The sequence below is a fragment of the Camelus bactrianus genome, chromosome 7 (genome assembly GCF_048773025.1).
Source record: "Camelus bactrianus isolate YW-2024 breed Bactrian camel chromosome 7, ASM4877302v1, whole genome shotgun sequence".
Taxonomy (NCBI): domain Eukaryota; kingdom Metazoa; phylum Chordata; class Mammalia; order Artiodactyla; family Camelidae; genus Camelus; species Camelus bactrianus.
Genome location: NC_133545.1, coordinates 69,019,331 through 69,042,724, shown reverse-complemented (window position 1 = coordinate 69,042,724; position 23,394 = coordinate 69,019,331). Strand labels below are relative to the sequence as shown.

General features: G+C 33.1%; 1 protein-coding gene across 3 annotated transcripts in view; it reads right to left on the bottom strand.

The window, feature by feature from the left end:
- Positions 1–228: 228 nt before the first annotated feature.
- Positions 229–23,394, bottom strand: part of SEMA3A (semaphorin 3A) — a 443,880-nt gene continuing 420,714 nt past the window's right edge. For all 3 annotated transcript variants that reach the window (XM_045510443.2, XM_045510442.2, XM_074367557.1), the window contains 2 exons: positions 14,647–14,789; positions 229–13,366 (listed from right to left, as the gene is read on the bottom strand). In XM_045510443.2, coding sequence (XP_045366399.1) covers positions 12,911–13,366; positions 14,647–14,789 — 599 coding nt within the window. In that variant the 3' untranslated portion in view covers positions 229–12,910. The remainder of the gene's footprint in view (positions 13,367–14,646; positions 14,790–23,394) is intronic.

Below are 23,394 nucleotides of genomic sequence, written 5' to 3'. Positions count from 1 at the left end.
CTGAGACAAGAAATGGAGGGATAAACGACTAGAGAGGGTGGCACTAGATATAATCGAGAACTTTTTGTTTATTTTTTGTAATACGGAAGAACATCTTTTTTTTAAATCATTATCAGAACAGAAATGGAGACAAATGAGTATATGTCAGTGTTAGCAGTAAGTCTTATAAATCAATGTTAATTATTGCCCCAATTCTATGAATGAGTTCTCTATCGTCTCTTTCACACAGATAAAAAATGAGGTATTATTATTTTATAGATGGGAGGACTAAAGTCTAGGGAAGTTTAAAAAAAATGCCCAAAGATGTCACCAAGTAAAGGAGTAGACCCAGCATTAAAACCAGGTTTGCTGGCCTCTAAGGTGCCTTGATTTTCTATCTTGCCTTGTTAAAGAGGTGTTCCCTGCTTCCTGTGTCAGCCCAGATCCCAGTCCCTCCTTCATCTCTAAGACTTTTTGACATACTTTTTCTTTCTTTCTATACAGCATGGTCTCTTAAATAATATTTACAATAACTACTTATCTTTCTACAAACACAAGTAATCAGGAATTGTATTTGGGGCAGAACTATATTTCTACAGCTTTTGGTTGTGTGAGTGGGTAAGTAGTTACTCAACCACTCTGTGCCAGAGTTTCCTTATTGATTAAATAGGGATAAAAATTGGGTTTGTGGAGCTGTTGTATTAATTAAAGCAATACAAATAAAGCACTTAGTAAACAGAATAAACACTTAATATTAATACTACCATCACTCCTACAAACAGTATAGTATAAACACTTCATATTGCTAGCACCACTACTACTAGACTTATGATGACTACTACTGTTACTGTCAGTATACCCGTTTACGGTATCTGACATGTCTTGGCGTTTGGTGTTTAGTTCTGTAAGTTTCTCAAAATCAAACATTAATTTTCACTCTTCTTTGAAACCCGAAAACAACATGCTGTGTCTGTTACTTAGATGCACTCAACGCATGCGACATAAGTGGTCTGAGGCCTAGATGCCCACTCCCGGAACCAGAGCTACCCAGAGCTCGTGTCCTTAGCCTTGGACTATTATTTTTACATACCATTAAAAGCTTCCTGGTCTCGGGTTCATGACTGAAGGCAGATTGGAGAAATAGGTCAGTTAACTTTGGAATCAAGGTGATAGGAGGGTCCTTGGTGAGGATGTTGAGTTTTGCAAGATGAATTACTAACTGGAAGGAAAGATGTGCCAGAAACTACAGACTATAGAATAGAATCATGGAAATTAGTATTTAATTTTAAAAAGCTTAAGAAAAAAATGAGGAGTAGATGGCAAGATCTTTGAAGCACAAGAATTTTTGTTTGTTCGTTTTTAAGTTGTGATTTCACCACAAAATTTTTTAAAGAAGCAGCAGAAGGCAATAAGAATGCTCTTCACTGGAGGCTATTTTCCCTGAGAACATAGGCTCATAATAACATAAAAATATTTTTTAAACATTACTATATTCACCAGTTTTCAAAAGATACTTTAATCAAATTACACACAACTGTGAGATACCATATGGGAGAGCAGAAGTAACACAACAATGCAACTGGAGATGAAAGAGACAGTCCACATGAGACTGACAATTCTAATCAATGTTTAATACTGATTCTTGGATTTTAAAATAATCTTCAAAATGGTTCAGATAATCTAATGAATACTAAGAACAAATCTGACTTTCTGGGGTGCCGTTTTTAATTGGAAGTTACCAGATCATGATGTTTATTTCCAAGGGAAGTTGTGTCTCCTAAAGTTCATTTCCACTGAGAAAGTCCACGGACTGAGGACTGCTCCCTTAATGGGTGGGGCTGAGGAACTTTAAAACTAAGTGGTAGACTGAAGAATTTAGAATTTCAAAAAAATATCATCCATACAATTTAGAATTTTTGAAATTTTCTCTTATACTTCTTTAATTTGATGTTTTAAAATTAAATCATCTAAATATATGCACCAAGTAAAATAATAATTTATTTCAAAAATTACATATATTTCAGTTGAATATATGCACATGGGATGATTATAATTACAACTGTTGAAGAATGAGAATCTGTGTAGAATTTCTTCTAGTATTTATTGACATAAGGTATTGATAAATACTACATTTTATGAAGTAGCAATTCAATGAAAAGTATTTATAAAGTTTTTCTAGCTACCTATTTTTATGAAAATACTAAAAGTTTTGAAGTTTGTTTCTGGGATGTTGTCCTTGATGCGTTAAATTATTGCATAAGGATGTTATTTCTCACAAAAGTATTCACTTCAAATTGTTATTAAAAATTTATATTTTTTTCTAAGATAAGTGTTTTCATTTGTAAACACAGACTTTATAAATGCATTTATGATTCCAAAAATATTTTTTCTTATTTCTTTCACATAATCAAATATGTGAAGAAAGCTCATCTTGTACCAATTAAAATGTTCTCCTTTTTTGGCTTCATTTCAACTGTTTAATTAAGGTGTATGAAGAAAGTAATACTTTTATTCAATTTTTTTTCCTTAGAGGAAGTAAATTATAGACATCAAGTGTTTTATAATTGAACAATCAACTTTTCTCTGGTTCATTCATCTTCCATATTAATCAATAGCCTGTGTTATCAAGTGCCCAAGTCAATAAACTATTTCTTTGAATGTACATTGTTTTTAGATGATTTAACTAAAATAATGCTTTTTGCAGTGGTAATTTATTAAGTTTAATAGATTACTTTTTTCACTATATGATATGATGTGGTGATAAAAAGTTTCTGTTCTAACTGGACCAATAACAAGATTATAATCTGGGGTTTAAAGTGTTGTTTCAACACTAGATCTAAATTATTAATTAATAAATCCAAAAGTCAGATATAAAACAAACTATTTCTCTTCTCTCTACAGAGTTGGAATAATAAAATTGCCCTACTTCATATAAGGAGAATCAATGAGATTACAAAAATACTGTGAGCATTATAAAGTGATATAAAAATGCAATATTACTATCACTGAACATTAGCTTTAGTAAGACTTTATTAATGCTTCTACACTTCTGCATATATTGGTTTTATTTAATATTACAATATTTAATTATAATTAATTAAATTACATTGTGAGGGCAATGTATCATAGAGTTTCTGCTCTTAGGATTAATGTGTACTGATATCAGATAATTTTATAAATGTATAAACATTTCCTTTAAACAAGTTCAAGCATATTATCTCAATAATAAATACAGAGCCACCTGATATGACATAATTTTAATAAACATTGTCTACTCTCAAAGAGGAGTTTAGAAAGACCAAAACTGCAAACTACATTGCAATCTCCACTGAAGGGAACAGGGTATGTTACTTTTTAAATGATCAAGGATTTTGTAATCTAGGGTATGTGATATTGTTTGTTTTTTAAACATTCTAGATGGATTAAGAAGTTAAAGGAGAAACCTTAATAATGGCATGTTTCTAAATTTAATGAGTAGGCCATTGTTTTGGTCAAAATGTAGTAATTTGGGGATGAATATTTACCTAAGCTTTTCTGAGTGAATATATTTCATAATGGTAATAATTCAATATACTCTTTAACAGTACACCTTTCCATATGGATGCCAATTTTATTTCTGATGCTGTAATAAATTTAATCTGCTTCCTGAACCAAATACAGTAAAGTTAATTTCAACAAAGTACTATTAGAATCAAGAGTAATGCAAAGAATAAAATGGAAAGAGATCCTATGCTCTTGGATTGGAAGAATCAATATTGTTAAAATGGCCATAATGCCCAAGGCAATCTATGTATTTAATGTGATCCCTATTGAATTACCCAGGACATTTTTCACAGAACTAGAACAAATAATCCTAAAATTTATATGGAATCACAAAAGACTCTGAATTGCCAAAGCAATATTGAAGAAAAAGAACAAAGCTGGAGGAATACCCACCCCCTCCAGATTTCAGACAATATTACAGAGCTACAGTAATCAAAACTGCCTGGTATTAGCCTAAAAACAGACATATGGATCAATGGAACAGAATAAAGAGCCCAGAAATAAACCCACAGACCTACGGTCAATTAATCTTTGACAAAGGAGGCAAGAATATATAATGGAGAAAAGACAGTCTCTTCAGCAAGAGGTGTTGGGAAAACTGGACAGCAGCATGTAAATCAATGAAGTTAGAACATTCCTTCACACTATACACAAAAATAAACTCAAAATGGCTTAAAGACTTAAATATAAGACAAGATATGATAAACCTGGGAACCCTCCTACATTGTTGGTGGGAATATAGTTTGGTGCAGCCATTATGGAAAACAGTATGGAGAGGCCTCAAAAAACTAAAAATAGACTTACCATATGATCTAGCAATCTCACTCCTGGGCATATATCCAGAGAGAACTCTAATTTGAAAAGATACATACACCCCAATGTTCTTAGCAGCACTGTACACAATAACCAAGACATGGGAGTAACCTAAATGTCCATTAACAGATGACTGGATAAAGAAATCATGGACTACTACTCAGCTATAAAAATGAATAAAATAATGCCACTTGCAGCAACACGAATGAAATTAGATTGTCATTCTAAGTGAAGTAAGCCACAAAGAGAAAGAAAAATACCATATGGCATCTCTCAGATGCAGAATCTAAAAAGAGAAAGGAAAAAAGGACACTATGAACTCATCTACGAAACAGAAATAGACATGCAGACATAGTAAACAATCTTATGGTTAGTGGGAAAAGGGGGTGGGAAGGGATAAATTGGGGAGTTTTGAGATTTGCAAATGTTAGCTACTATATATAAAGATAGATTTAAAACAAGTTTCTTCTGTATAGCACAGGGAACTATATTCAATACCCTGTAAAAACCTTTTATGAAAATGAATGTATATATATGTATATGCATGACTGGGACATTGTGCTGTACACTGGAAATTGACACATTGTAAGTGACTGTACTTCAATTTAAAAAAAGAGTAATGCAAAGAATAAAATGAGCAGTGCTTCTGAAGTTGGCAGATGCCAGCAATGCAATATAGATGTACCATTTTTAGTTAGTACCTAAATTCAAGTAGAATTCGTTAAATGGTATGTGGAGATTTGTATTACTTTGTTGACATTTATCAACAGTTTAAATCATTCCACATAAGAACAAAAATACCTGAGGACCAATGAAACTGTCATTCTTTTTTTGAAATTTAAAGATGCAAATCCCCTAAAAATTGAGGTGTGTTAAACAAATCCTGAAGTGTTTGATTTCCAGACACAAAACTTTGTCTAAGAAAAATTTAGCCTGTCTGGAATTAGTTATCAACAAAACAATCAAAACCAATTAAGAACTGGGCTACACAGATAACATGGATTTTAAAAAATGTATTTACTTGAGGTCTAGTGATTCAGTGAGATTTACAAAAAGAGGATGGAAGTTGAGACTTCAAAATTATCCAAACTGTGATGACTTGAACACATTTATGAAAAACTTTTATTACTTAGGTATTGTATAAATAAACACTGTGTCTATGGGTATAATGTTTAGATTAAGAGAAATAAAATACATTCTTTTGTTATAGGAGAAAAGACTTGACAGTATAATATAATGGGGGTGTGGAGTTAACAGATTCAAGACATAGATCTTTTTTTTAATGTTTTCTTTTTTTTGTTTTTTAAAAATAGAGGAGTCTGCCTGCCAACTATGTGCACTAATGTCACCTGCATCATCGTTTAGCTCTGAAGTACTCCATCTAGGGTATCCACTGAACACGTACAGGCTTCCTATTTCAGTGCTATCTTTGGTGAAGTCTTGTTTGTGACTGACCTTGCTAATTACCAAGGCAATGTTGGAACCCGTCACTTAGCAGTGTATAATACTAGATGACTGAAGTGATGCTGAAAGTAAGTGAACCATGATAGAATCAGAGGAGTCAACCTGATGAAGCCATTTTCTCTCAGCCCTTCATCTGTGGAATTCTGAATTCCAGCTGAAGTATGGTCAGTCAAACTAGTGAGGAGATTATGGCATAAAGATTAATTTGAAGGTGGTTGTGGGAAAACTGCCCAGTGCTATGACTGCAATTGAGTAAAGATGAAAGAGTTCAACATTAAGAGGAAAGACTGGTAGGGAGAGCAAGGGAAGCAGAGGGTAAAAAGAAGCAGAGTGAATGATACCACATGTCAGTGATGAAAATATGAGGTATAAAAAAAGGGCATTAAACCAAAATCCAGTAAAAAAACAAAAACAAAAACAAAGCATCATTTTGACTCATAATAGTGGGATATTTTACTTTCCTTTATGAACTCCTTGCTCCTTCAATTTGGAATACTTGTTCCCAGAATAAAAGCATTTTCTACACCTTTCCTCCATTCTCCTTATTCCTTCTGCTCAGACTGCCATTCTTTACTTCATCTGGGCAAATCTGTCTTATATTTCATTCAAAGTTTGTGTCATTTCTTTTCTGAAGCTTTCCATGTTCTTCCTCACCAATTAACTCTTCCCTTCTCTTTAATCCCATTACCTTTTTTTTTTTTTTAGGACATTGAAGTATAGTTGATTTACAATATTGCATTAATCTCAGGTGCCCAGCAAAGTGATTCAGGTCTCTCTCATCTCTCATCTCTCTCTGTCTCTCTCATATATATATATATTTTTTTTTTGATTGGGCTTATATATATGAGAGAGAGATGAGAGAGAGAGAGATAAAAATAATTTTTTGGATCTTTCCATTATAGGTTATTACAACAAATGTAGCTCCCTGTGCTATATAGCTTCTTGTTGTTTATCTATTTTATACGTAGTAGTGTGTATCTGTTAATCCAATACTCCAAATTTATCCCTCCTCCACCACCCTTTCCCCTTTGGTAACCATAAATTTGTTTTCTGTCTGTGAATCTGTTTCTGTTTTGTAAATAAGTTCATTTGTACTATGCTTCAGAGTCCATATACAAGTGATATTTGTCTTTCTCTGACTTCATTTCGTATGATAATCTCTAAGTTCATCCATGTTTCTTCAAATGGCAATATTTCATTCTTTTTATGACTGAATAATATTTCATAGTATATATATCCCACATCTTCTTAAACCAATCATCTGTCATTGGGCACTTGGATTGTTTCCAAGTCTTGGCTATTATAAACAGTGCTGCTATGAACATGGGGTGCACATATCATTTCAAATTAAGAGTTTTCATCTTTTCTGGATATATGCCCAGCAGTGGGACTGCTGGATCATCTGGTAACTCCACTGTAAGCTTTTTAAGGAAACTCCATACTATTTTCCATTGTGTCTGTACCAATTTACATTCCCACCAACAGTGTAGGAGGGTTCCCTTTTCTCCACAGCTTTTCATTTATTTGTAGACTTTTTGATGACAGCCATTTTGACCAGTGTGAGGTGATACCTCATTATGGTTTTGATTTGCACTTCTCTAATAATTAGTGATATTGAGCATCCTTTCATGTGCCTGCGTGTCTTTTTTGGAGAAATGTCTTTAGGTCTTCTGCCCATTTTTTGATTGGGCTGTTTTTTTTTTATATTGATTTGCATGAGCTGTTTGTATATTTTGGATATGAATCCCTTGTCAGTTGCAACATTTACAAAGTTTTTCTCCCATTTCATAGGTGTCATTTCATTTGTTGATGGTTTCCTTTGCTGTATAAAACTTTTAAGTTTGATTAGGTCTCGTTTGTTTATTTTCGCCTTTAATTCTTTTGCCTTGGGAGACTGATTGAAGAAAATATCACTACAGTTTACGTTAATGTTTTGCCTATGTTCTCTTCTTGGAGTTTTATACTGTCATGCCTTATATTTAGGTCTTTAAACCATTTTTTAGTTTATTTTTGTATATGGTGTGAGGGGTTATTCTAGAAAAAGAAATAAAAGGTATCCAAACTGGACAGAGATAAAATTGTCATTATTTGCAGATGACATGATACTCTATATAGAAAACTCTAAAGACTCCACACAAAAACTAGTAGAACTAATAAATAAATTCAGCAAGGTAGCAGGACATAAGATTAATATACAGAAATCAGTTGCATTTCTTTACACTAACAATAGAATATCAGAAAAAAAATCCTATTTAAAGTCACATCAAAAAAATAAAATACCTAGGAATAAACCTAATCAACGAGGTGAAAGATTTACACACTGAGAACTATGAAACACTTATAAAGGAAACTGGAGATGATTCAAAGAAATGAAAAGATATCCCATGCACTTGGATTAGAAGAATTAATATTGTTAAAATGCCCATACTACCCAAATAAATCTACAGATTTAATGTAATCCCTATCAAATTACCCATGAATTTTTCACAGAACTAGAACAAATAATCGTAAAATTTATATGAAAACAAAAAAGATCCAGAATTGCAAAAGCAATCCTGAAGAAACAAAACAAAGTTGGAGGCATAACCCTTCCAGGCTTCAGACAGTACTACAGAGCTACTGTAATTAAAACAGCCTAGCACTGGCGTAACAGCAGACATATAAATCAATGGAACACAAATAGAGAGCCCAGAAATAAACCCAGATACCTACACTCAATTAATCTTCAACAAAGTAGGCAAGAATATACAGTGGAGAAAAGACAGTCTCTTCAGCAAATGGTGTTGGGAAATCTGGACAGCCCCATAGCACTTTTATTGAGTTTGCATTTGGCACTCATCACATTGTAACCTGGTTCTTTCCCACAGTGATTTAATGAGCTCCTTCCCTGTGCCAATCACAATGCTAGGCACTGGGGGCAGCGATAAATTAGATAGAAACTCTGCCCTCAAGGAGCTCACAGTCTAGACAAGGAGATAGAGTTGTAAACAAATTAATTACACTGTGCAATAAGTGTGGCAATAAAAAGTACATACAAGGCACAGATTTAGTGCCAAAAGATGGTTTGCTCAATCTAAGGATGGGAGGATCAGGAAAGACTGGCTGAATAAGATGATGCTAAATCATGTTACCATTTCCTTTATTTCACTGTGAGCTCTTGAGGACAAGGGCTCTGTCTTACGTTAGTATCCTCATCACCTACCAGTGCCTAGCACACAGCAGGTAGACAAGTCAGTGGAATAGAACGGGTAGGAATCCGGTTCTAAAGAACAAAGCGTCTAGAAGCCCAATTTCTTTATATTCAAAGTCATCTTTTCATTTGGTTTGGTTTGATTTGGCCTCTCTGCCTGTGTGTGCTTGCATGTTTAAAATGAAACCAAAGCTGTTTTCTTTGGTCAGGTTAACTGAAAATGGCCATACTGTACGAGGCACCGTTTCAGTGGCTTCATTCTCTCTTTCATGTATAAGTCCTCTTAGTATATCAACTTTAAAAAGTGTGTTTCTTTAATTAATTAGTATATGAAAATTGTTACACACAGAACTAATAGGATTTTGCAGACTTTTTGAAAAATGTTTTCTTCTTTATGGAAACATGTATTTTGCAAACATTAACATTGATTTTAAATAATTATTACAAAATAAAAATAAAAAGCATGGCTGTCTTTGGCATTAAGCCAGTTTATAACATTATAACATTGACATTGAATCCTATTTGTTAAGTGTGTCTTTGAAGTCATGAAACCTGTTATGTCTCCATTAAAGTGAATGCAAATTGTGTTTAGAAAATGAATTCATAAAACAAAGATTTCAAAATATTACACTAATTACTCCATATAAATAAAATGCTTGCAGGATAGGCAATTTCAATAACAATTGTCAGGCATCTTTGTAGATCTTGAATGAAACCAAACTGATCATGATAATGACACTTTGTAGAATGTCATCCTCATATTTGCTTTTTGGATATGACATAAAATAACAGTATTGAATTTGAAGGGCATAAAATTCACATCATCACCATAAACATAGAACCCAGTTTACAGAGGCCTACAATGAGGAAGTCTGCTAGAACCTGACTCTGGTTCTCAACCTTTCCTAAACTTTTGTTCCTTGACACCATATGCTACACGGAACAGTAAAGACATCTGAATTCAAATATTTTGAAGAAATGTGTATTTAGCAACTGAATACATGCTAAAAGGAATAATTTACAGCAGCAGTTTATTACATTTTTCTCTCCAGTTTTCTAGTTCCCACCTGAAATGCAATGATAAATACAGATATGGAACATATTTACTACCTGGCAAAAAAAAAAACATGCTTACTGAATGGGCACACAGCTTCCGCCCTTAAATAGCACATAAGCCACCTTGTCACCTACGTGGGAACATCTTGCACTTTAGGATAATGTTGAACACGTTGAAATGGAGCACCTATAAGAAGCTGCATTTATACTGCTCTTCCCTCTTCCTTTCAAAATTATTTACATCTCTTTTGCCTAATGTGTAGGTAGCAAAAATATTAAACACATACCATTGAAAATCACTAAATAATACATAAAAAGTAGCAATAAGTGTGCATTTACATTCATTTACATTTTATATTTGATTTCAACTGGGCCATAACTTATCTGCTGTGATGTACCTTTTTCCTATTTTAAGATTGCTGTCATAATTTAAGGTCACATCAGTCTCTTAACAAAGTTTCAACTCTGATGATACATGCATATGCCAAAGTCTATTAAAACCGAATTAAATGGGATGTTAATTATTCTTCGTACAAATTGCATCCCCCTCAGTAGACACTGGCAGAAGATTGTGACTTTAAATGACTTATTTACCTGCAAGTTATATCAATGATTTTCTTTGAAAACTTATACCTAAAGATTTATAAAGACATGCCAGTGGATTTATTTTTGTTTCTTTTAATTGAAATCTAGACTACCTATTGGTATTTCATAATAATAAACAAAACGCATTCAGATCTTGGAAGGCATCCCTGAAGTTATACAATCTCTATCCCTTCAAATCCTTTATTTTTAAGGACTAATAATAAAAAAGATACTTCTGTGACTGCAAATAAATTTGATTCAGCTGCAAATTTAGAATCAACTATAACACTGAATTTAAGTACAGTTAAGATACTGTATGAAAATAAAAGAATGACCTATTTTTGGAGAACTCTGTGTTCTTTGATTCCTATCTCGAACATTTCTTTTTTCTCTACAGGAGTGTGTCCTTCAAATTAAAATTCAGCTACCACTTGAGAATGTACTTCTAAATGTAACACTGTATGAATCAATGGAATCTGACATTGAATGTAGAATATTTTTAGGCTTCATTTGAAACAAACAAACGTCAAAATTGTTTATTCAAACTAATCATTAAAACTGAAACATGAGCTTCCATCTGTGAGATATTTCAGCTGATAGAGAATTTTTAAAATATTCACTGTAGTCTGAGGTGAGAAATTAATGCTGAGTTAATTAGAATCCCAAGAAGCTAGAGTTAGAATTTCAGTGCTGCTTTCATTAATTAGCAATAAGATGTTTCCTTTGCATTTTTGTGCAGGAAAAAGGACCTAGGGAGGGATTCTCAGAAAGGTGAGTGCAGTGCAAAAGAAACTGCATTGCAGTGCTGAAGGTCTTACACATCTTGGAGTTAGTGATTCTCAGGGAATCATCTTAGGACAATGAAGCAGGCAAGCCCTTAATAATCTTTTAGCTTATATTTTATAAGTTGTTGCAGAAGACAGTGCTTTCCATGTGTCGAGTGTGGGTTGTGTCCTGGGAAACCACTGACATGAAAAGACTCATGCGTTCTTTAGACAGATCATTGTCTTAAACAAGGTGGGATAAGAGGCAGCTGATACAGATGTAAACAGAATTGGAAAATCTGCTTCTAGGATGTTGTTCTGAATATTACTGATCTTCCACTTCTCAAAAAAAATTCAGTTAACTCAGATAAAATTCCTACTGGAGTCACTAGAGTGTTTTTACGTCTCAAATATCACGTGGCAATTCAGGCAAAGAATTAAGACATTTTCTATTAACAATGCTTACTATTTTTATGAAATACGCACTTCCTTTTCTTTTCATTGATCCGTTAGGTACAACAAAATGCATTTACCAACCAATTTCTTCTCTTTTTTCCACGTTAAATGCTCTGTTTTTCTAAGAACAATATGCAGGTTCTAATTAATTTAGATGATATTTAAAGAAGGGGAGGTGTTATTTTTTTCTGAATTCCTTAGAGAAATACAGCATAATTTATAGCCAGACTTTAGGAATTGTTAATGATGTATATGTGTTTCCAGAACAATACTGGTTATCCCTCTTGCAAAACTAAAAACAAATTTTTTTTAAAAAAAGCAGCACACAACTGGAGTTTTTAAAAACAAAAACTGTATAGCACAATACTTGTAAGACAAAAACCTACTCTAACTTAGAAAAGAGCTAATTTTTCTGCATATTTGTCACGGTATATTTAAATTATAGTTTTAATAAAATACATCTTTAGATCAAAGCTGGAAGAAGACATCAGTAGTAGATCAGTGTATTCTATTTTTCTTCTGGATGATGGATGGTTTGTTTTTTATATTTCCACAGATCATTTCATTCGGTATCAGTTTACTCCTCCAGTACATATCAACATGAGTGCTGGTAGACAAAAAATATCCTTGAATCCAACAATGTTTTGGAATATTCATCAGCTTAGTAAATCCATGCAGTTTACTTTAAACTTCTAGTTTAATAAAATGGCTTTGCTGATGCAGTTTTTCTTCTTTAGATGGCAATATGGCAAATGACATTTTTACTTCTCAGGCAAAGAATAAAGCAAAATTTGTACAGTAAAATCTCGTAAGAAACATTTGAGTCTGCTGCAGTGAATGTCTGCGTTCACCTGACCTCCATTAGGTGTTGGTATTAGGAAGAAAGCCTGTTAGGAAAGTTACTCATGGACTTAATTTATAATCGGTGGAACTCAGTTGCACTTCCCACCATTGTAAACATCCACATAATGCCATGAAAAAAGTTCATGTATATTGCATTTTTTCCAGTTATTGTCTAGGCAAGTTTCTACTTGTTTGAGGTTTCTAGCGGTAATGCAGCTCAGACACTCCTGGGTGCCCTCTCAAATTCGTGGGTCCTCCTGTTTCTACCTTTCTTATTTTCCTGTAAGTGCTTCCATTTGTTACTGTTCCCTTGGGTGTGTCCTGGCCTTTGCCGACGTTGTTTTCGGTCCCTTTTCCAAACTTGTTCACAGAACTCATCCATTGTGTTCAGGTTGGGGTGGTTGATGAGCTGCATGAAGTCTCTGTACCAGACCTTCTGGCTGGGTGTCATGCTGTTGGACATTTCTTTGGTCTTAGAGCCATCTCCATCCTCATCTTTATGAAGAAGTTCTTCCAAATGCTCTGTGTCAATGACTTCCAGGGTCACTTTAAGAAGAGTTTGCATGAAACCGTGTTCCACGGCATGACAGAGGTAACTGCCTGAATCCTTCCGCTGTAGACTACGCAGTAGAAGGCCTTGTTCCGTCCTGATGATATGATCATCTACTCTGATCTAGCAAAAGAAAAAAGTAGTAAAATCATACATATTTAAAAGAAATAGAAGCTCCAAGAGCCTATCTCAGTAAAAATTTACATTATGCATTGACGCACACTTTAATAGCTAATAACATTTCTAGTTTAAGAGAAATGATAGCATTTTTTCATAGGGGAAAATAGTTGTATATTTCTGCAACTGCTTTTAAGATGCACGGCAAAATACTGGTTGTCCAATGTTTTAATAGAATTTCTCATAATAATTTAGAATAATCAAGATAATGGGAGGGAAGGACAAAGATATACTTTATTTTATAAATTTGAAATGAGGTATATAAATTTAGGAGAAATTTAACATTAAATATTGGAACTGGAAATACAGAAACATGATATGAGAAAATAACGCATTAGAATGAATTTATAGTAAGATTTGAAAAAATAAAATAAGTTTAGCAGTTGGCAAGCAGAAAAAAGCATGGGATTACTTATTTATTCAGTTTCCTAAGTCTCAGCCGTGACATGAATATGAAGAGAGCTCAGTAATATATCTACATGTTTAAAGACTGCTTCAACTGTCTTAACAGGTGATGAGAGGAGTTTTACTCCTGTATTCAAATTGCATCTGTAAAACTGTCTGCATGTAGTACATTCACAAATCACCTACGTAGCCTGGTTACTGTTATTTAATGCTTTTAAAAGCTGTAAAGGCTCAGAGTACTCACTGAGATTTTCTATGTATGATTTTTTTAATTTTACAGAGGAATAAAGGGGATCCTCTGAGGTGGAAGATCCTCATGATACGATATGCATAGTTCATATCAGAGTTCATACTGGGACCTTAGCTCCTTCATCCTAAATCAACTACTCCTTCCCCTTAAGCTCCCTCCCCCGGTGAGGAGGAAGTTAATGGAGACAAGAAAATGTTTGAATAGAAGAATTAATCAAACAAAAATTAAAATTAGTAGGAGGATTTGATTTGTTTTCTATACACATGTAGATAACATAATTGTTTTGTAGATAACTAACTACAGGAAGGAAAAAGCAGCCCTCTAAATTATATCCCCAAATGACTTCTTGGACAAAACTGTTACCAGTTCACTTTTGTTTCTCCAAATCATAGCACAAAGCCTGTCATAAAATCAGCCTTCAATTAATACTTGTTTAATGAATGAGTATTGTAGGTTAAGAAAACAAAAATAAAGATTCACAGTATTTCTACCCCCTCTCCAGTCAACCATGCTGAGATCACTTAACAGTATATGTCACATAGAATTAGTCCAGCCACTTTCCTTCCCGTACCTCTTCTTTTCGCTCTTCATTTCGTCTCTGGAACTGCCAATAGACCAGAGCTCGCTGTGACTTGGGACTGCATTCCAGAAACGTGCTACTATTTTCTACTCCATAGATAATTCTTTCTTCAAGGCTGTGGCCATGGTGATTATCTGGCCAGTGATGAGGAAGTGAAATGAGAAAATGTTAGAGAAGTAAACTCAACTTTTCAAAGTATTTATTCGGAAATTCAGGAGAAAAATTTGTTGCCAACTTGGAAGTCGTTTCCAAATTGACTGAGGATGGCAGAAAGGTCAAGAATGTAAGGTTTCAGAACCCGTGTCTACCTAAAGAGACTCATTATTTTGTTATGGGTGATATAAAGCATATACAGAGATTGTCTACCGGAAAGTAGCATTACATCAACAAAATCAGTCATGTGTGCAGGATAACCATGTATCTTTAAATGCCACGATGATACTCTCCAAGCAATTATTTTCATTGTAAAAACTCAATGCTCTGACTAATGGCGCCGGTTTATATTGTACTATTCTCTAGAAGGAAAGTTATTCGACTGGGTTTTTGGAAACAAGAATCCATTTCTGAGAAATTATTTTGCCTCTTTGTGTTTATTTTTCATCTGAAAAATTAAATTCACCAACCAATAATATTTATCTAGTATTTTACAGAAGGCAGAGTTCAGGAAGTTTATACTCCCCACCAGTAAACCCTAAATAACCCACAAGATTGTTCTGAAGATCAATTGGTGTGAAATGTTTTGGATGGCTCAGAAGAAAGATGCACAATTATAATGCAATGTGGTTTCAATTGTCCTTATTTTAAAATGACACATCTTTTATTATTTTCAAGAATTAGGCTAAAGAATATGGCAAGAGTATATAATAAAATGCAACAATAATAAAACCTGTTTCCAGATTAAGTTTCTATTATTTTACCCTTTATGTAACCTCCTTCAATGTGGTAAATGAAACATAGTTAACATCAAAAGTACAACACAGGGAGTCTAGGTAAAACTCATTTAGAGAAAAAAGCCTTCTTATTATCTTGTGTAATTCTCTTTCCATTAAGACATCCTGTGTAATCTGGAACTCATTAAATTAATGTAGAAAATAATAAATATATTTTCACATGCATATAGGGCTGACAGTGCAGACAGATGAAAACTTTTTGCTTTCTACTTCAAACTCTAGATTTTTAATTAAAAAAATGTTTCCTCCCCCTTTTTTTTGCATCACTTTGACAGTTTTACTCTCGTTACAACTGAGTACTTTTGCCTGTCATAGATAATATGATTTGCTCTAAGTTTAAAACTTTCCAAAAACCTGCTTCCAGCCAATCCCTGTACACAGCTGACATCCATCATCTCCTGTTCTCACTCTCCCTGCCTTTGGTCCACCCTCTGCCCACATTTGCGATCTCCAGAGATGTCAATCTGAGTGCCTTTTCCTCTATTGTTCTAGGCGTAAAAAAAATTTCTAATATTGGGAAGTATCTGTCCCTTCTTATTTAAAAGACCAATCCCTTGGAAATAAGAAAAAAGAGAAAATGACTGAAATGTAAAGGAACAACACTATTTAATTAATTCCAAGTCCATTTTATTTCACACTGGAGATACATATATCTGCACATCAATATATACACAGAGTATGGTAGTGTTTTTCTTTTTCCTCTGATATTATTAGAATATCTTTGATTGAACAGATACAACGCATGTTGCTGTACTAGTTTGCAGATCTGCTTCTTTGGAGAGAGATGAACTGAATCTCTACGTCCAACAGGAGCTGGAAAATCTCTTGTGATTCAGGATCTACCATGAATAATTAGAATGCCTTGTCACAGAGGTCACTAAAGTTTATATAAAACACATTTTTTTTCTGCTAATTGCTGTGCAGTTTAAACTTTTTTGATTTAGAAATTATTTTAGTTGTAATATTATGCAGCCTTAAAAGTGGTGGAAATCTGCAATATGCAACAACATGCTTGAAACTTCAGGGCATGTTAAGTGAAATAAGGCAGTCACAGAAAAACAAATACTGCATGATCCTACTTAGATGAAGTATCTAAAGTAGTCAAAACTCCTAGAAGCAGATACTAGAATGGTGTTATCAGGGGCTGGGGGGAAAGAGAAATGGAGAGTTGCTAACCAATGGGTATAAAATTTTAATTATGCAAGATAAATAAGATCTTGAGATCTGCTGTACATTATGCCTATAGTGAACAATACTATACTGTACACTTAAAATTTTGTTAAGAGGGTGGATCTCATGTTAAGTGTTCTTAGTCCAGTAAGATAAAAGAAGTAAAAAAACCTTAATTTAAAATCCTTTTACTTTTAGGAAGAGACTTTCCTTCAATCTCTACATATTAAAGAATCAATAAGATATATGACAACATGATAACATAGAAAAAAATCAACTGGATTTAGAAACAAATAATATGGTGATCCACCAGTATCTTCTGTCTTATCAGCCATGCCTCTCAGGTCTACTTTTCTTGTAGAAATTCATGATAATACCTGACTGGTCTCTCTCATCTAATCTGTATAAGTTACTATACGTAACTACAGAAATCTAAGGTATAAGTAAGTTATTGCTCTAAAACATAGATATGTTTAATTACTTCAGTACATTAGTTGACACTCAGCTAAAAGGAGCAATGTAACCTGTAATAATAAGAAATAATAGAGCATCATATAAATGAAACATCTATTAGGTACATTTCCAAAGTCACTACTTAATTGTCTTCTTCCCAACTAAAATAATCATTCTATTGGACCCATAGCGACCTTTCTGCTTACTTATGGTCTTGGGAAACCTGCCTAGTTTTTAGTTTCCCTCCAAGATCTCCTCTGGTGACAGCAAATGTTCCCTAATGTACATTAGAAAAAGAAACATCTTAATAGTAAATGTTTCTTAAAGAAATATTTAGTCTGCTACTTGTCTGTAGTAGAATCTGTACAAGTTGTTATTTGATTTGACCAAGAATTTATGCCAAGTTGTTTTTTGTTTAATACAGCAATAGATCATGGACTTCTTCAAGAAACACCATGACATTCAGATACTTTTCCACCTGAATTAGATAAGAACCACAACTGGTGAATTTGGTTCACTGGCTTGGTGCCTTAATAACTACTCTTGCCAATACCTTAAGGAGTCATTCCCCTCTGAGTTGGCCCCTTCTTTCTCTCCTTTGTATGTATTAAAAGCAAAAAAACAATCTTCTAGTTAGTAAGCAGTGAAGCTAAAAGGTTCTGTCATATTAACTATTCATCATAGTCAGTATGCAGAGGTACTCCTATCTTTCTTTGGTTTATGAGTTTCCTATTTTATGTTTTGTTGGTTCCGCTGCCATCAGCAAAAATAGAAAAAAACTAAATTTCTACTGAAAACATTTATTTCTGTTAATTTCTCTGCAGTAGAATATTTCTATTATCAGCAATTTTTAATTTAGGACCAGAACTTTCATTTCAAGTGGTCTCAGCCAAGCAGTCATACATTTGGGTACTTAGATGTAACAGTATAAACACTTTCCTGTTAATTTCTCCATTACCTGACACCTTCTAAACAGATACTCAATAAAAATTTTAAAAAGACTGTTGGAAGGCACTCAATAAATATCCATTCCTTTTCCTGACCCTCATACCCCAGAGCTGCCTGAGTAAATTTTGTACAACGTAGGAAACATTAAGGGTCTAATAACAGTATGTTTTTCTCTCTCTCCTTTTCTTCCTCCTTCCCCCAGCTCCCTTACTCCCATCTCTCTTTGTCTCTTTCCCTCTCTCTCTCTCTCTCTTTTTTTAAAAATTACAAATAGGAACAACATTTTGATTCTTGTCTTCTAAACTTACTAGATTTTCAATTTTTTCTTAGGATGCCAAGCTCTATCACTTTGACTGTTATTAAAGCAAACAGCTCTGTGTAGAAATTGCAGCAGAGAAAAGCTACACTATAAGTAGTTTTCAGAGCATGTACTATTGAACTCATAAATACACAATATAAATCAAAAGCTCAACTGAGAAAACATTGTGTATTAAAGACTTCTTGAGGATATGAAATCTTGTACATACAGGAAAGTATAATCTAAAATATCTCTCTGGATTAAACCAATTGATCTGAGAGCAGTTTACATGAAACTCATTGTGTTAATCCCATGATATAATTGATTTTATTGAATAGTGTTGGGTGGGGTCCCTCTGATCTAAGTTGAGGGAGCTCGTAGCAATACTCTACAGATTTGCTCACTGTGTTTATGTCACAGTGTTGCTAATTATGGTGTTTTTTGCACTGCATTTTTTTTTCTTTTTTTTTTTAATTGAAGTATAGTTAGTTACAATGTGTCAATTTCTGGTATACAGCATAATGTCCCAGTCATGCATATCTATACATATATTTGTTTTCATATTCTTTTCATTAAAGGTTATTATAAGATACTGAATACAGTTCCCTGTGCTATATAGAAGAAACTTGTTTTTTATCTATTTTTATATATAGGGGTTAACTTTTGCAAACTTGCATTATTTTCTTGATGTTCATCTTTAGAAAAATTTTCTAATGTTAGTTCTTACGAGTTACTGAGATTCTCTTGAACAATTGATATTTTTAAACAAATTTTTGTGACTCACCAGTTGATCATATTTGTCCCCCTACAGTGCCTGAAAAAACCTTTAGACAAATTTATGTCTTACATTTATAACTTCTTGGTAAATGCATTCTTGCCACGTGCCTGGTTTTGTTCTGTCAGTATACCTGCTTTGCCTGTGTGACATTATTGCTCTCTTTATCTTATTGTTGTTTTTAATTAAATAATAAAAAATAATCTGAAATTTATTAGGTCATTTACCAATTACACACAACATACAATATTTATAACCCCTTTAAATACTTTTGTTGTTACTGAAATATATCTACATACAAATAATAGTATTATGTCTGGATAGAGACAGTCATAAATATGTAAGGTGATATTATTTTTATTGCTCTTCCTCTGAAAGTTACAACTGTTTATTCAAAACTTAAAATCTTCTATTGAGAATACATAATAAGACAAATTATGAACTTCTTCCCAACATCAATCCTATTCTCTCATCCCCATCAAAGACATTATTTCCTCTTCTATGCTTCTGAAAAATCTCTTTTTGCATATATCTTTAGAGTACATGTAGTCTTATTTATTACAACTATTTATCAATCTGGTTATCTCCCTCCATACTGTGTGTTCCACAGTTCTGGCCCAAGGCAGTCAGAAAGCCTCAGGTGATGTTTGCTAAATGGCAAACCCAGGTAAAGATTTACTCCGCATTTAAAGGCTGAAACCCCATGTAACTTTGATATCCTCAAGACACACAGTTATCATAATTACATAAAAGAAATGATTAAGAGTTTAATCAATTAAAAAGGGCATAGAGTTTATAACCCTCGTTATGACAAGTACATTATTGAACTGCTGGTGGGTGTAAACATTTCAAGTCTTCTAGATGTATTAAGCTTTATAATGTTACAAGAGTTGACTTGAGATATATCAAGGAAAAGATGATGATTAATCAAGTGTACTCCAAAATCAAAATTTCCAAATATGGGATAATAAGAAGAGAAAGAGATTTGAGAAATTATATGAATAAATTCTTACATCTCCAGGGTCACCTATAACTCTAAAGGATATCTGTACCAATGAGTAACCTTACATATTTCCAGAAAGAAAGTAATCTCATTTTAATCCATTTTCAAATACTCCTCACACTTAGAAAGCAACTGGTTTGAATACTAACTTTTGTCGTGAAAATTACCAGCAAACAAGAAGTGTATAGTTGTTGAACTGGCATAATGAATTCATATCGGTTGAACTGAATAGTTAGAGCAAAATAATTGAGAGCAACAAACATTAAAATTACTTTAAAAGCATCACAGTGTGTTTGAATAACACATATTACAATATGTTGCAGCTGTTAATGACAAGAAATAATGTTTTTAAGGAAGTAATCTTCAATTAATCACTTCCTCTCTTAGTGGGATAATTTATGGAAATGAAATGAGGCTAATAAACCAGAAAGAATGGGAGGAAAGAAAGAAGTTAAATAAATTGCTTCCTTTTGTAACAACAAAAAGTCATGATATCCATCATTTGGCCAGAAATATCATGTTGCTAAAGGCTGTATTTAGTATTTGATTCTCTTCCAATATAGCAGAAACAGAAGGCATCACATTTCAGCTTTCCATTTATTTCACTCTCCATTTTAACCCCATAAATGTCTCCCAAGATGGAAATGTTAATAATGTAAGAATCTTAGGTAATGTGACTTCATGCAGAAAAGACAGATAGGTGAGGCAGTGAACCACATATGTATTCAACAGTTTGATCTTTTTTGTCATTTTTGATGTTCTCCCTCATGAGGAGATTAAAAAGTTGAATTTCATAAATAATGTATATAAAAGTAAAACTTAATTTGAGGGAAGGGCAAATGGTTGCAAATTATATTAAATACTTAGCAAATTCAGTTAGTTGCTGAACTACACAAAAAGGAATCTAATTCCACTTGTTTTTTATCACACTGTAATTTTCATATTTTACATTGTAAGTTTCTTCCACAATATTGTTCACTGTAAAAGATAAAGCAAAGGAGGAAAGGAAATACTGTCCATCAACTCTTGATGACACAGAAACCTGGAGATTTTCACTTCTTATGTATAAATAACATTACTTAGATTTTGATATTTCTTACTGGAGTCTAGATGTTTTTCTCCAGAAACATAATAGACATTTTATCAATAGAAAAGACTCTTAATTTGACTTCAAGTAAATGAATGGTATCTCTTTAAGTAGCAGTAGCTGAAAAGGCATTTCATGGATGAATCAGTAATTCTTGGGAAGCCATAAAATATTTATAAATTAAAAAAAGAAGATAAAAAATTTCATTAATCCTTAATATTCATGTGTATTTTGGACTTGACTGTATATTAAGATGGCTAACAATTGATCTGATAATCTTATATGTTGTAGTGTATTTAACACAAATTTACAGTATATACTAGCTTTATAACAGGGGTATTGTTTCTTCATCAAGATAATGCTTTGTGCAATGTTTCTCCAAGGTTCTGTGCGATGCTTATACCAACTAGTTTCTTGTAAATGTCTGTGGCATGTGGGTTTGCATGCATACATGCACCTACAAAAGTCCATGTGCTTAATATGCTTAATATATAAATTTGTCAAGTACAACAAAGACTCAATTAATGAAACCTTAGAGAAAATTTAAACTAATAATTTATCAAATTGCTAAAACAAATTTAAATATTAAAATGTTTTGTTTTATACCCCAAAGTAAGATCTGTCTCTGGTACTGGGAAATAATTATCAATCAGAAAACAACATTTAGAATTTTACAATTCAAGGAGTTTCTAGTTTTCCTTGAATTCACAGATTCCTGTGGATTTATGTTTAAATGCTTTTGTCAGTGCACAGAAAGGTAGATGGATAAACAGATATAACTAGGGTAATTAATTTTATTGTTCATAGATAATTACTATATTAGACAGCATTACTAGTATCTTAGTTTTAAGGTATCTATTAAAATATGAAAATGAAATTGATGCGTTTTGAAGTTAACTATGAAACCTTTATAATATTGTGCTTAACAATCTTGTCATATCAGAGGTTACAATGCTTCTTGATAGGGCAGGCTGAAACTCAATTATTTAAAAAGCAACATCAATATGAAGATATCTACTGCAATATTTAGTCTACATTGAACATCAGATATGTTTTATTTTCATGATTTTATAACAAATTTACCAAGAAAGCATATATAATTTACATGACAGAGTAAAATTACCAAAGGAATTTATACATTCAAAAATCAGGAAACATCAGCTTTAATATTTAGTTTACTTTTTTCAAAAGTTATGATAGAGGGCAGAAAACACTCACGTGCTGAAGCAGAAACCTTCCATAAACAATAATGAAAATACCATCTTGTATTTTAATATGTTTTCTTTGTAAGTTTTGGAATTAAAAAAAATACAGCATGTTTAAAAACTTCCCACTTACAACAGTTAAACTACAGGTGTATAAACAGTTGAGTGACCTCTGATGACATATTTAAAAACTTTACTAAGGAACATTGATAGCACAAAATATTTCAAACCTCTTTTTATTCGTCTTACACAGGTTGTGTGTGCAAGTCTGGCATACATATATTATGAATAACTGGATTATTTGCCTAATATAATATATCAGAAGATGACTGTGGTGATGACTGATTTTCTCCAGTGTAAACAGTTACAAGGGCTTACAAAAGTTATAGAAGATCATGTTGTAATAATTTCATTCCAGGATGCATACTTCTTTATACTTTAACATCTCTGATATCAGAATGTCTTACAGTTGCTCTTGGTCTGAGTTGATGTTGCTTTTTTCTGGAAAGAATTTATTCTTACTTCTGCCAGACATATAAGACCCTACTAAGCTGACAGCTCCTTAAATTAAAGTTTTGTCTGAAGCTTTTGGTCCACTCTGTTGATGTGAAATCAGAAAGTAAATCTTCATGAGGACCACTTTGTGGTTCAAGGAGTAAAACAGGCAAATTGCTTTGCTATCCTCTTCCACGTGGGAATTTATTTCTCCTTCGAGCCAATACTGAAACATACTGAGTCCTGGCTTGATGCTGGGACCATCATCTATTAGACTGCCCCCTTTAGGCAGTTTTTCTTTCTTAGCAGTATATAAAATAATGGTGCATCTTACATTCAGTGACATCTTAGACTT